Source organism: Peromyscus californicus, unplaced genomic scaffold (genome assembly GCF_007827085.1).
Source record: "Peromyscus californicus insignis strain IS unplaced genomic scaffold, ASM782708v3 Scaffold_7__1_contigs__length_154581171, whole genome shotgun sequence".
Classification (NCBI taxonomy): Eukaryota; Metazoa; Chordata; class Mammalia; order Rodentia; family Cricetidae; genus Peromyscus; species Peromyscus californicus.
The window spans coordinates 37,661,978-37,674,869 of NW_026294595.1; the positions used below are offsets into that span (position 1 = coordinate 37,661,978).

General features: G+C 42.2%; 1 protein-coding gene across 2 annotated transcripts in view; it reads right to left on the reverse strand.

The window, feature by feature from the left end:
* Ly75 (lymphocyte antigen 75) overlaps nucleotides 1-12,892 on the reverse strand; it is a 132,339-nt gene that overhangs the window by 104,655 nt on the left and 14,792 nt on the right. For both annotated transcript variants that reach the window (XM_052724695.1, XM_052724693.1), the window contains exons 4-11: nucleotides 12,646-12,810; nucleotides 9,354-9,464; nucleotides 8,153-8,293; nucleotides 5,489-5,680; nucleotides 4,234-4,391; nucleotides 2,324-2,434; nucleotides 1,726-1,814; nucleotides 1,400-1,569 (exon numbers count right to left, since the gene is read on the reverse strand). In XM_052724695.1, the coding sequence (XP_052580655.1) occupies nucleotides 1,400-1,569; nucleotides 1,726-1,814; nucleotides 2,324-2,434; nucleotides 4,234-4,391; nucleotides 5,489-5,680; nucleotides 8,153-8,293; nucleotides 9,354-9,464; nucleotides 12,646-12,810 (1,137 nt within the window). The remainder of the gene's footprint in view (nucleotides 1-1,399; nucleotides 1,570-1,725; nucleotides 1,815-2,323; nucleotides 2,435-4,233; nucleotides 4,392-5,488; nucleotides 5,681-8,152; nucleotides 8,294-9,353; nucleotides 9,465-12,645; nucleotides 12,811-12,892) is intronic.

The window sequence follows — 12,892 nt, forward strand, 5'->3', positions numbered from 1 at the left end:
AACTAGCTTTTGAAATAAATGCTACCTTACACTGCTTTTCTAATTTCTCCTCACTGAGATTAATACAAATAAACCTTTAATTCTGCAGGATGAAGTTAGGTGACAGATAAAAATGTAAAATACTTCACAGGAAACATCTAGGTTTTATTTGAGACTTATATTTAAAAAAAGATGGAAAAACAAAACCTCACCCCACAACACACCAAACAAACAAACAAACAAAAAAACAACCAAAAACCAAAACCCAAAAACACCCAAATGAACAAACTAAAAAAAAACAAAACCCAAAGCAAAGCAAAACAACCCAGCCCTCATACTTCTGCCGCTGGTCTGGGTACACCGACCCTGGCTTTGGAAAGCACTGGACTTGATGTCCAGGACAGCGGCACTGTTTCTGACTTCACAGCCTCCAGTTCTGAAGATCCCCAACTCCCTTAGACCCAAACACAGGTGGCAGGTGTATCGGGAGGGACGCTGTGTTTCATCACTTCCCGGTCTACCACTTCGTTTCTTAAAAATGAAGCCGTATCTCTATAATACCACCAGCTTTCTTACACTGCAGTTGGTATTCTTTTGTTGGTACCCTTTAAATCTTTAAAGTTGAAACAGCAGAGATGGTCCCTCCCTCTCTCCAACCTTGTCAGGAGTTAGGTGTCATACTGTGGTGCCCAGTCCATAGGGCAGAACTCACTAATTTGTCAAACAGATTTCTCAGGGTTTTTTTTTTTTTTGGTGTGTGTGTGTCTGTGTACTGAGTCTGTGCTCTTTTGTTTTTCTCTATAGGTTATATAGCTCTGGCTGTCCTGGAAACTCACTATGTAGACCTAGCTGGCCTCGCACTCACAGATATCTACTTGCCTCTTCATTCTGCGGGCTGGGATCAAAGGTGTGCGCACTACACCCAGCTAAGCCTGTGCCTTATCTTTCTCTCTCTCTTATCCTTCTCTTTGAATGTTCTGCCCCCACTTCATCACGACAACCAGCTGGCATGTGTGTGATACTCTTTAATGAGTTAGCATTTAGAATAGTTATTGAATCCCAAGCATGAGAACGGCTTCTGCTTCCCCAAGCTCCCCACTCCACCTTTCACCTCAGAACAGCGAGCTGTTGGGGAAATCATAAACTCAGAACCACAGATGGACTGGCACAATGCTAAGTCATGGCCTCCTGTGACTCATTCCTTTTGGGGTTGTCTGTCTCTGTCCCTAGTGCCACATGGTCTGCTACGGTCTATGTCTCCTGGGAAACCTGAATAGACAGACACAAGCAAGCTTTGCCGACTGGGTAAAGAGCATCTGCAAATCTGGTGTCTCGTGAAAGCGTTGGGCTCAGCGCTATACCAACCCCCTCCTTGTAAGCTCTGTCTCGAGGCGTTGTCAAGCCTTCATAAAACACTCACCTGGTTCAAGAAAATTCCAGTTGGAAAAGGTCATAGCCTGCTTTACTCCACCAGTGATGGCCCAACTGTACTCTCCTCGGGCATCGGCATCTCTCAGGCCCGTCCAGAAGTACTTCTGAAGGGACTTGTCATACTTCTTCATCATATCATTCAAGTATTCCTGTTCAAATCTATAAAAGATGAACCAATCTAGCAAATGTTTCACAGTTTTTGAAATAAAAGCCACTCCCCCCCCCCCATACACACACTCCCGCCTGCCACCTTAGGGAATGGTTTAGGCAACCTCAGTTAAAAGTTATCTAGGATATGTGTGCTGATGGCCACACCTGCTGGTGATGGTCAAATTGCAGTTCGTTCCAAAAGGGGCCTCCTTCTCGTAAATTTTGTAACAGGTTTCTCCATGTCTTTTCCAGCCCTAAATCAAAAGAGGAATAGCATCACAGCGTTTGAAACTTAATGATGTCCCCCTCAAACAAGTAGGATTCTGTTACTTGGACAAAATCATCCACGTGAGGAAGGGGTGGACATGATTATTCACTTGATAAGGGTGGATCAGTTTCACAGATCTCTACATGACCGAGATGTGGCATAATTTTCTTTGTCCTTTGTACCCGACACACCCCATTGCAGCTGTTAGTTGAATTGTTTTTCAGTAAGAGTACTGTCATTGGAGGAAATCGAACCATCAATAATGAGGCTAGTAGTCATATTTGCATGTTTATAGAAACATTCATAAATAGGTAAATCTTTCTTTCTGTAAGAATGCCAATGTGTTAGGATTCTCTTCTTTCTCGCTTTTTCTCAAATAAATGAGCAGAAATCAGTACTTTTACTTGGCAAGTTTGAATTGGTTAAACTTCAATGTCATCTTTAACCAAGGAAGGAAAATTCCGCTTAGGGAAATTCGTGAAGGGATTTCCTTACCTCATCTGGAGGACACAGTTTATCAGACCTTGTATCACTGGTTACTTCTCCCTTTTTCTTGCATACATATCTGAGTTTCTTGTCACAGGACTGGACTTTCCACTGACCTAACTTTTAAAGAAGAAAAAAAAATATTTCTTACCAAAGGAAATATTTGCCAAATATGTAGAATTAAATCACAATAACTCTGGGAGGCCAGGAAAGGTAATGGCTCAGCCTGTCGTTCCCAGGTCACAGCGAGCACAAACTCCCTTTCTTAGAAGCTTACCAATAAAACCTTACCGAGGACAGTTAGTCAGAAAGTTGAATAGAGAAAAGCCCCTCTGTAGCAGAATATTATTTTAAGGTGTGTTACTTTTGTTTATGTTGCATTTGTTTAACTCTGTGAAGCTGTGTTACTGTGCCTGTGTAAAACACTTGATGGTCTAACGAAGAACTGGCCAATAGCAAGGCCGGAGAAAGGATAGGCGGGGCTGGCAGGCAGAGAGAATAAATAGAAGGAGAAATCTGGGAACTAGGAGCCAGGGAAGGAGGAGGGCTCCAGGGGCCAGCCATCCAGCTACACAGCAAGCCATGGAGTAAGAGTAAGATTACAGAAGTTAGAGAACGGGAAAAGTCCAGAGGCAAAAGGTAGACGGGATCATTTAAGATAAGGAAAGCTGGCAAGAAACTAAGCTAAGCTAAGGCTGGGCATTCAGAAGTAATAATAAGCCTCCATGTGTGATTTATTTGGGAACAGGATGGTGGGCCCCCGAAAAGAGTAAAATACCAACACCACCACCCCTCACACAGCTGCCAGCGTCTGGTCGCTTCCCTGTGACCTGGCTGCAGTTAGTTCACAGAGTAAAAGTCTTTGGGAAGCACCAGCCAATGTTTGCTCACATTTCCTTATCCGCATAAGGATGATGGTGATTGTGTGGTCTACTACTCAAGAAGTCGAAGGGCAAAAGTTTCTTTTAATTCTACTCCAATATAGACGTCAAAATTCTCTCTTTCAAGTATGCCACATAAAATTAATTTGGCTGAACTAAGTTGCATTGCTTCTTGAAATGAAATGTCAGTGGCTCAACTGTGAAGAGGGTCAGTGTTGAACTCAGGCAGGCTGTGGAGCTCTGCCTTCTGTTCACGCGTCACTTCCACTTTTGACAATGTTTTTGAGACATCTTGGCTTTTAAAGTAGGCCACCAAGTGTGACACCTTCTAAAACACATCTTCACGACTGAAACAGTTCTAAATACGAACACAATTTGTGGGTTCCATTTAAAGTCTAGATGTCTGGGTGACAGTCACCCTGAATACCAGGAGAGAGCTGCCTGTAGGAAAGCAATCCAAACAAAATTAAAAGAGGTGCTTAAGTCCTCTGTACATGATACAGCCTATTTTAGGCTCCTAACCAGAGCATGTTCAACGAATGATTAGCAAGCTATACATCTCAGGAAAAGACAGTTTTCTGGACAAATCTAACCTAATACTTTATAAAAATTAAAATATTGAAAACCGTATAAAATTGAAATATTGAATAGTGTTTTCCAATTAGCCTCAAATTATGATTAATTTGAACTTAATCGTAGCATGGATGGAACCTTCCAGGCTACCCTGTGGCTACCTGCCAAACGTCAATCATAGCGAGCATAAAGGCTGATGGAGACTCAGACCCTCGAAGAAGGCAGGTTATTTGAGACAGTTTGACACAGAGTTCCAAAGCATCTGTATATCTTTTCTATACAGAAAGCAGGCTGCTTATTCAGTGACTGCCTTTGTTTACCCTCCACTCACCCGCTATCAGAATGACACTCCCCAGGATTTTACCTTTTCCCTCTCAGCTTGCACACAAATCCCGTTCCCAGCACAATGTTATTATTATTAGCTCTAACAAAAAGACTATAAATAAGCCACAGGAGGTGTCCTACCTTTCCTGAATAGGAAACGCAGTTGGGAGTCTTGTTGTAGGGAACACTCGGCTCATTCTCGCTCCAGTACGTTAGAGTGACTTCCGTACCATCTGACCACTGGAACAAAGTGGGGCTGTTTATGTTCTTAAGGCCTGTCCATATTTCTTCTTTGACATCTAAAAGAAAAGTCTTTTATTTGTTTGGTTTTGCTCTGCTGTATGTTATAATATGTAGGTTACTGATTTTTACGTGCTGATAACGTCTTTTTAAGAGCTTCCTGGTATTCTTTGGTCGCCCGTGTTTAGAAGGCTGATGAGCAGGCAAGGTGGTGGGTCTTGAAGGCCTGTAATGTCACTCATGGAGGCAAAGGACATAGAGAGAGGCTGCACTGGGGTTGGCCACCTGCATGTGTCTGAGATCTACGGTACAAACCCTGCTTTCTGGGTATTAGTGAAACTCTACAGATACAACCACAGGTATTCTAATTAGAAATTGTTCATGTCCACTGCTGCCCTGAAATGACTGACTACTGTCTTCACATGGAAAAACATTAGCACCATTCGGACACGGAACAGGGACCTCTGCAGCCTGAATCTAGGAAGAGGGCGGAATACAGGCAGTCTAGGATGTCTTTGTTTATCAATCTAGTTCCCGATAATTGTAAAAGCTAAATGATCATCAAGTCAGTTGTCAGAAGAACTCAAATAAAGTGTGGCACAATTATGGGAAGAGGGAGAGTTTTTGATTAAACAGTGGCCGCTAGGCAGTAGTAGCTATTCAAACTGTAATGCAAAAAAAAAAAAAAAAAGAAAAAAAAAAAGAAAATTAAACAAAACTAACACTTCAGCTCCTTATTCTTCCTAACTACCTTTCAAGAGTTCAAAAGCCTCTTGGTAGCTACAGCACTGGACCGGGCAGGTCCAGGATGAGTCCATTTCCTCTGAACACCCTACCTCCACTTACAAATGTGCCGATCCAGGGACAGTTTGTAACCCTCTCATTCCCACCAAGAGTCTGAAAACAAGGAGACCTGAAATTTTTTTTGTTTTTTGTTTTTGTTTTTCGAGACAGGGTTTCTCTGTATAGTTTTAGTTTTGTGCCTTTCCTAGAGCTCACTTGGTAGCCCAGGCTGGCCTGAACTCACAGAGATCCGCCTGGCTCTGCCTTCCGAGTGCTGGGATTAAAGGCGTGTGCCACCAATGCCTGGCCTGAAATGTTTTAAACTCCTAAAACAAGAGGTTTACAACAAAACAAAGCAAAACAGAAAACTCACCCCCACTATGGAGTTTTGTGACAACCACCTCGACATCTGCTAAGGAATGGATGCTGATGAGGTCACCTCCGAAGGCTTTGCATTTCAAATGGGCTGCATCCCAGGAACCACTTTCATTTGCCAGCAGATAGCAAAATCCATTATTGGGCAGCCAGCCCACCTCACAGTGGGTATCTGAATCCGTCCAAACATCTGGGGGAAAGCAGCGATTTACATTCCAGTAAAGACAGATCTAGTTTGAATCAACAACACTGCAAGTTTTTTCTTTCTTGAATCACAAGGCTTCTGGAAACCTGGGAGATGTGATGTCAGCTCTCAGGGTGACATGAATTGTATGCTGTGCTTAATGTATATTTGACATCATAAAAATTCCTGCAGAGATTCAGGTACGAAATGTACTTACTGAGAAACACATATGCTATGTGACTGGACTGTACTGCTGAAGGGGCATAGACAAGGTCAAGGAAGGGGAATGACTTCAGTCCTCATAGGCAGAAGACAGGTGTGGAGTAAGCCAGATGCTGACAACATTTTTCCAGGTCTGAAATTTGGAAGGCACCCCCACCCATGGCTCTGACATTGGAAGGAGTCAAGCTTTCTTTCCTTGCGTGACCAGTTTAACAACGGATGCCTATTAACACTAACTGTTGAATACAGGCTGGGTAGAGAGGGAAGGAACTGGATGTGGTATTTGTCTCCACTCAAGGGACGGCAGCAAAGGAGGAAAGGGGAAGGGCAAATGGCTTCTCTAGACAGCTTCATCCACTCTGAAAGACCAGTGGAGGAATCTCAGCTTGACCATGGTGAAATCCACAAGGGAAGACTAATCTTTCAGAGACAAAGGGCTACCACTCTCCTTAGCAAAACTAGAAAGTATGTTGTTGTTCAACTTATCCAGATCCTCTCTGGAACTTTTCTTTTCTTCTTTTTTTTTTTTAACAAGCTAACTCAGTTATCTTAAAAACATGGAGTAGTCCAGCAACTGATGGAAACAGATGCAGAGACCCACAGCCAAACATTAGGTGGAGCTCGGGGATTCCTGTAGAAGAGGGGGAGGAAAGATTGTAGGAGCCAGAGGGGTCGAGGACACCACAAGAAATCCCACAGAATCAAACTAACCTGGGCTCACAGAGCCTGAACTGACAACCAGGGAGCCTTCCTGGGATAGACCTAGGCCCGCTACATATATGTTACAGTTGTGTAGCTTGGTCTACTTGTGGGACTCCGAACAGTGGGATCGGGGCTGTCTCTGACTCTGTTGCCTGTTTTGGGGACCCTTCCCTCCTACCAGGTTGCCTTGTCCAGCCTTATAGGAAAGGAAGTGCCTAGACTCACTACAACTTGATATACCGTGGCTGGCTGATATCCATGGGAAGCCTGCCCTTTTCTGAAGAGAAGAGAGGAGTGGATGGGGAAGAGGAGGGGACTGGAGGAGAGGAGAGACGAGGGGAAACTAACTGGTCAGGATGTAAAAACAAACAAATAAACAGCTACAAAAATTGTAGAGTATTTTTTTTAAAAAACAAATTGATAAAGTTTAGGTTCAATTAGTCTCGGGTTTGCAAGATTAACTCAATTAACTTGGGCTCTAAATGGCATTCATTATGACCATGAGATATTTCAATTATGGTGAAGGAACAGAGAGAACAATCACATGTAAATGAACTCAAACAATCCTCCCCATAGTCTAGTCTTTGTCTCCACGAAGACACAGTTTTACAAAATTAAAATGATAGGTAAGCATATCATTGTGCTCCGTTCCTTGCTTCCCACCGGCACAGCTATAATAGATACACACCGTTCAGTGTTATGGAAACATCACGGTTTACTAACAATGGCGACTTCAGGGTGTTTACTTACTCCATCATCAGCGCTTGCACATTCCCCCTTGTACCAGTATCTCTGTTATACTTTCTGTCAGATGGGCTACAATCGGTAACTTGGAAGATAAATGTTCATTTCTCCCTATTATCAATAAGACATTTCCCTACATTCTTTGTTCTATATAACCATTTTTTTTTTTTAAATTGCTCTATGCTCCTTTTTGGATAAGAAATTGACAGTGCTGAGGAGATGGCTGGGTAAGAGTGGGCTCTCAGTGTCATGGGGACCTGAGCATCTGAGTTCCAATCCCAGCACCCTTGTAAAAATCTGGGCATGGATGTGTGGACCTGTATGTATTCTAGCATTGGAGACTGAGACAGGTGGATCCTGAGAGTGGGCTGCTCAACTGGACGGCTGAAAGGGTGAACTTCCATTAGTGAGAGCCTTGGCCTCCACTAATGGGCACGTGCACCTGAACACTCACATGCGCGCAACACACACAGTTTAAACTCTTACTTAGTGTGCGTGTGCACCCGAAGGACAACCTCAGATTGTCATGAAAACCATCAGCCTCCTTTGAGATAGTCTTTCATTAACCCGAAGCTCATCAATTAAGCTAGACTGCTAGACAGTCAAGCCTAGGGATCCTCCTGCACTGCCCCCAGCCCAGGATTTCAAACATGCACAACCGTAGCATTTTAGCATGGGTTCTGGGGACCGAGAAAACATCGGCAGTATCAAGTGTAGGAAAGGTGAAAATGGGTATCTGGCATGCATTTGCTTGACCAGGAAACTCTGGCCTTGAGACTTAGCTGTACATATGAGGAAGAGGGGAAGAACCTGTGAGCTCCACCGTGTTGGTCAATGGCTTCTTGCAGACATAGGGCTGCTGAGCTTCACAGGAAACACTCCGCCACAGCCCCGACTCTGTGTCCATCCGGGCGCAGCTTGCTCCACCTATCATGGGTGCATTGGGTGTGTCTGAGGAAGAAAGATGTTCAAGGAGGCAGGAGGAGGTTAGGGCCAGAGTGGTGCTTAAAATCATTCAAATTCATAAGTGTATGTCTGTATGGGAACTCGCAGTATGGTTCAAACTTTCAACTAAACCGAAAAGTTATAAGCCGCAGTGAAGAGCAATGAAATCATTTATGCCTCTTCTAAAACGCAAGATGGAGGGGAAACATTCTGATCCATGATAGCGGATTCGCGGCAAGGAAGACAAATCAGTTTCTGCTCTAGAGCAACTTCCACGACAACAGCCTGTGGCCAGAACCTCTCAGTCTATATTAAATTTACTCTCCAGTAAATATTTACAACCAGATGGAATATTAACATATGATTCTGCCTTTGAAGGCCTTAAATATTACATTAGGGACTGGGACTGTAGTTCAGTGGTGGAGCACTTGCCTGGCATTGTCTAGTTTTGACATAATAGAGTATTACCTTGTTTACTAATAAGATTTGTTAATGCAAACCTCATGGTCATTTGATAGTACTGATAGATTTCTCCTCTATGTAGGCAGAACACTTTTATTAATGTTATTTAGGTTTGGCCTTGGTCAGACCAGTTTTCCAAAGGTTCCTCGTCCTTTCTTTTGTAGAGTTTCTGGCTAAGCAGGATGTTATTTTCATTGTGGGACTGATTTGTGTAATAAGATACAGCTGTTGTGTTCTCAGTGTTTAGGTGATATAGTGGGCAAGCCTAAGAACCAGAAAAGGAAGGGCTATTCCTGCTTTAAAGGCAAGCTCTAGACTAAGCATTGGCAGTCAAGACCCGAGGGGCTGTAGAATGGTTCCCAGCCATGTTGTGGGGTTCATTCTGTTCTTCTTAAAAATCTAGGGATGCTCTAAAGCCCCGGAGCAAATGCTCCTTTGCCCATGGTGTGCTTCAACTTGGCAAAAACAACAGCACACTTAAGAATGTTTTAGAAAAAAATTCTGAGAAAGCAACCATGAGATCTGACAATACATGAAACTTTTAAAAGCTCTGGATGAGTAAAAAGTTCTTCGTTTTTGAAGGTTTTACCCTGTATACATTTACCTGGATCCCAGTTAAGAAATTTTAGTGGCTTGAAGTCTGACCATTCCCAACCTCTCGCAGAATAGAGCTGATTCAGTCCAATCCAAACAATTCTAGCAATGCCTTCTTTTCCTGTAGGAATTATATAATTTTAAATTGAAAATAGGTCTTTCATACAATACATTCTGATTATGGTTTCCCCTCCCCTAACACCGCCCAGATCCTCCCCACCTCCACACCCACACAAATCCACATAAACAGGCATATAAAACAATAATAATAATAATAATGATCAATTAATACAAACAAAGCATAAAAAGACAAAACAGACAGAAGAAAAAGAGCCAAAGAGAAAATACAAGAAACACATAAGATGAAGAAATGAATGGAATTTATATAATTTTTAATAGTGACAAAATTATATAAATCAGACTAGGTTTCTATTGACAGTCAAAAAACAGAAGGTCTTGACTGAAGCAGGAATCTCACTATGGATAGATGTCTAGGCAACAGAGGCAGGTCACGTTAAGAGACAACAAAACTTTATTCTTTTGAGAAGACCAAAGTCTAATAAATTTCTTCAATTCTGCTTTCCAAATAGCTTGTCTAGTTCTTCCTCCTCTGAGGTAAAAGAATTTTCTCAGAGTGGCAGTTTCACTATGTATTTTCACACACACACACACACACACACACACACACACACACACACACACACACCTGTTGTGAAGGGGACAGGGAAGCACAAATAGTTTCAATAGTGAGTCTAGTTGTCCATGTGCTACCTGATATGGATACAAAATATGGATGCGTCCATGCATGAATGGGTCCATACAAATTGGAGAAAACGCAGAAAGAATAAGAATGATTGTAAGGATTTTTACCACCATTTAGGAGATTATGAAGCTCGAAAGAAAGATTTTATCAAAACCACAGGGGAAGAATTTGAAAAATTAATTGAAGGCTTGATAGAAGAGATAGAGCAACGATGAAATGGTCTATGAATGACGAAGAGGATGTTGACAAACATTAAGATGGGGGTCTTTATAAATCTGTTGGAGTCTTTTTGGCTGTAAATTACTTAATAACTGTTTCCTAATTACTCACAGGGGAATATGTATATTATTACATTACATCCTTATCTATCCCCCTACTAGGTGTCTATGTGTGTGTATTATAGACTATAGGGTTTACAGAGAGAGAAAACATATCCAGATTATGAGGACTTTTCAAGAGCAATTTTGGTTATACATAATCTTCACCACAATGAATACTTTAGAAGCCAAATGTATAAAGCAGGACTTTTCGGGGTTTGTAAAGGAACTTGGTTAAGAGAGGAGGCAGGCTCCCAGGACCCAGGAGCGAAATGAATCTTCAATGGTGGATATTTACACAGGATGTAGACAGTTGAAAAGGAGTCAGTACAGTGATAACAATGAAAGTGTGAGAGAATGGCTGGTCAGACATAAAGATCTTGGGGAGAAGGGAGAGCTTTGGAGGAGCTGGAGGGGCCACAGTCTAGATACAGATATAAGCGTGGGGTGGGAATTTAGGGCTTGCCCCACCTTTCTCAAGGAAGTAGATGGCAAAGATGCTTTATTAAGGAAAGAGAGGATGGGTGTTTGTGTAGAAGCTTTGACAGGGTTGGGGGAGAGAACTTGGGACTCATCCTTCTCTTTTACCCCACAAGCACCTGCAACAGCTCCAGCACGGTTACAGAACACACTAGAAGATGTAATCTAATGCACATTTGTGTTGGTTTTCCAGCATTCCCGAAGAAGTCCAGGAAACTAAGAGATATGTCTGGTGCTCCAGACTTAATCGTGTTACCTGATATTTGGAATGCTTTTTGTTTTCTCTTCTACTTTCCTGCCGTGGTTCAAGCAGGATACTAAGGAGTACCCATCCTTCCTAACCACCGCAGATTCAGCTGCATCCTTCCTATGAAGGTTTTTCAGCTATCCCCACCCCGCCTCCCAGGAAGCAATCGCTGCTCTGTATAATCCTGGCACTTACCTGCAGGTAGCAAGGACACACATTATGTGATCTTTTGAACTAAAGTCCCTGATTTGTCTCATTACTGCATAGTCTTTGTAATTTGTATGGACTTCACTGGAATTATAGGATTTAAAGTGTTCTACCATGTTGGCAACCCAGTGGATGTCAGTGAGAAATGGGTAAGTTCTAAGTGTACTTGTTGGATAGATATGAAGCATCCAGGCAGCATATATGGTCAGGACCATCAAGAGCTGGACTTTTTCTCTCCTTCCACTTGGACCAGTTTGAGGCTGTGTTAATTGTCACCTTTGCTATCACGCGGATGATTGACAGTAGAGAGCCTCAGACTAAAGGAAGGGCAAGTCCACTTTGGCAGGTGTTCTTTTTGCTTCAATTACTTTTTATTTCATTACTGTTTTTAATAGGCACATAGTAATTGTACATATTATGGGTCACAGTGTGATACTTTGATGCACTGTATAATGTCCAAATCAGGGAAATGGGCATATTTATCACTTTAAACATTTATCTTTACTTTGTGATAAGAGTGCTCCAAATCCTTTCCAGTTATTTTGAAATATGCAATGTATGACTGTCAACCATAATCACCCCATTGTGTAAGAGAACACCACCATTTAGTTCTGTTACTTTCTACCTGCTGAGCAACCTCTCCCCATCCCCCCTTCTTCCTACTTCCTTCCCTCTCCTCTCCTTTCAGTTCCCATGAGATCAAGGTTTTAGATTCCACAGATGACTGACAGCTTGTGGCATTCACCTTTCTGCGCCTGGCTTGTTTCACTTAACATGATGTTTGCATTGTCACAAAGGACAGTTTCTCTTCCATTTGTGGCTTCACAGTATTTCGTCCTGTATCTATGCCATTTTTTTCTTTATTTCATTGGTGGGTAGAAATCCATGTAGATTGCTGTTGATTATTTATGTAAGTCATTGTGAGGAGAACTGCATGATTCACCATCTAATCTATCTTCCTCAAATTCTCTCTTTGGTGATGTTCAGAGGTTTAGAGTTCACTTTCTCCTCTCCATTTTTTCCCATTTAGGATGAGGGTTTTATATTATACTCTAACTTGCTTTCTAAACATCAGTTTCTCTCACAAGATCCATTTCAACACATGGAATTATTATGTTTACATTCAATCCTTTTTTTCCCCCCTTGCAGGCTTCACTGTTAAGGTTTAAATTTTAAGAGAGGCCAGAAAAGACATCGTCAAAAGAGCACGCCTGGATATGAAATGTCGAAGAAGGAAGCATCTTTACAAATCCAGCTATCCGCTCTACCACATGCAAGCTAAACCTACCCGTAATATACGCTAATTCAGCAGCACTGTGGATGCTCAGTAAGTCAGCTCCTTGGTTCTGACAGGAAACATAAGCTTCTTTCCAAGAAACAACTTCCTGAGTATTAAATTGGTAGCAACTTCCAATCTGCTCATTCTTTTCCCAATTACCCTCACAGCCGTTTTCTGTTGATAAAAAAAAATTAGTGATCATGAAATAAGGGCATAGTGTTTTCTGTTACTTGGAGCACTTACAAGATTGCAATCT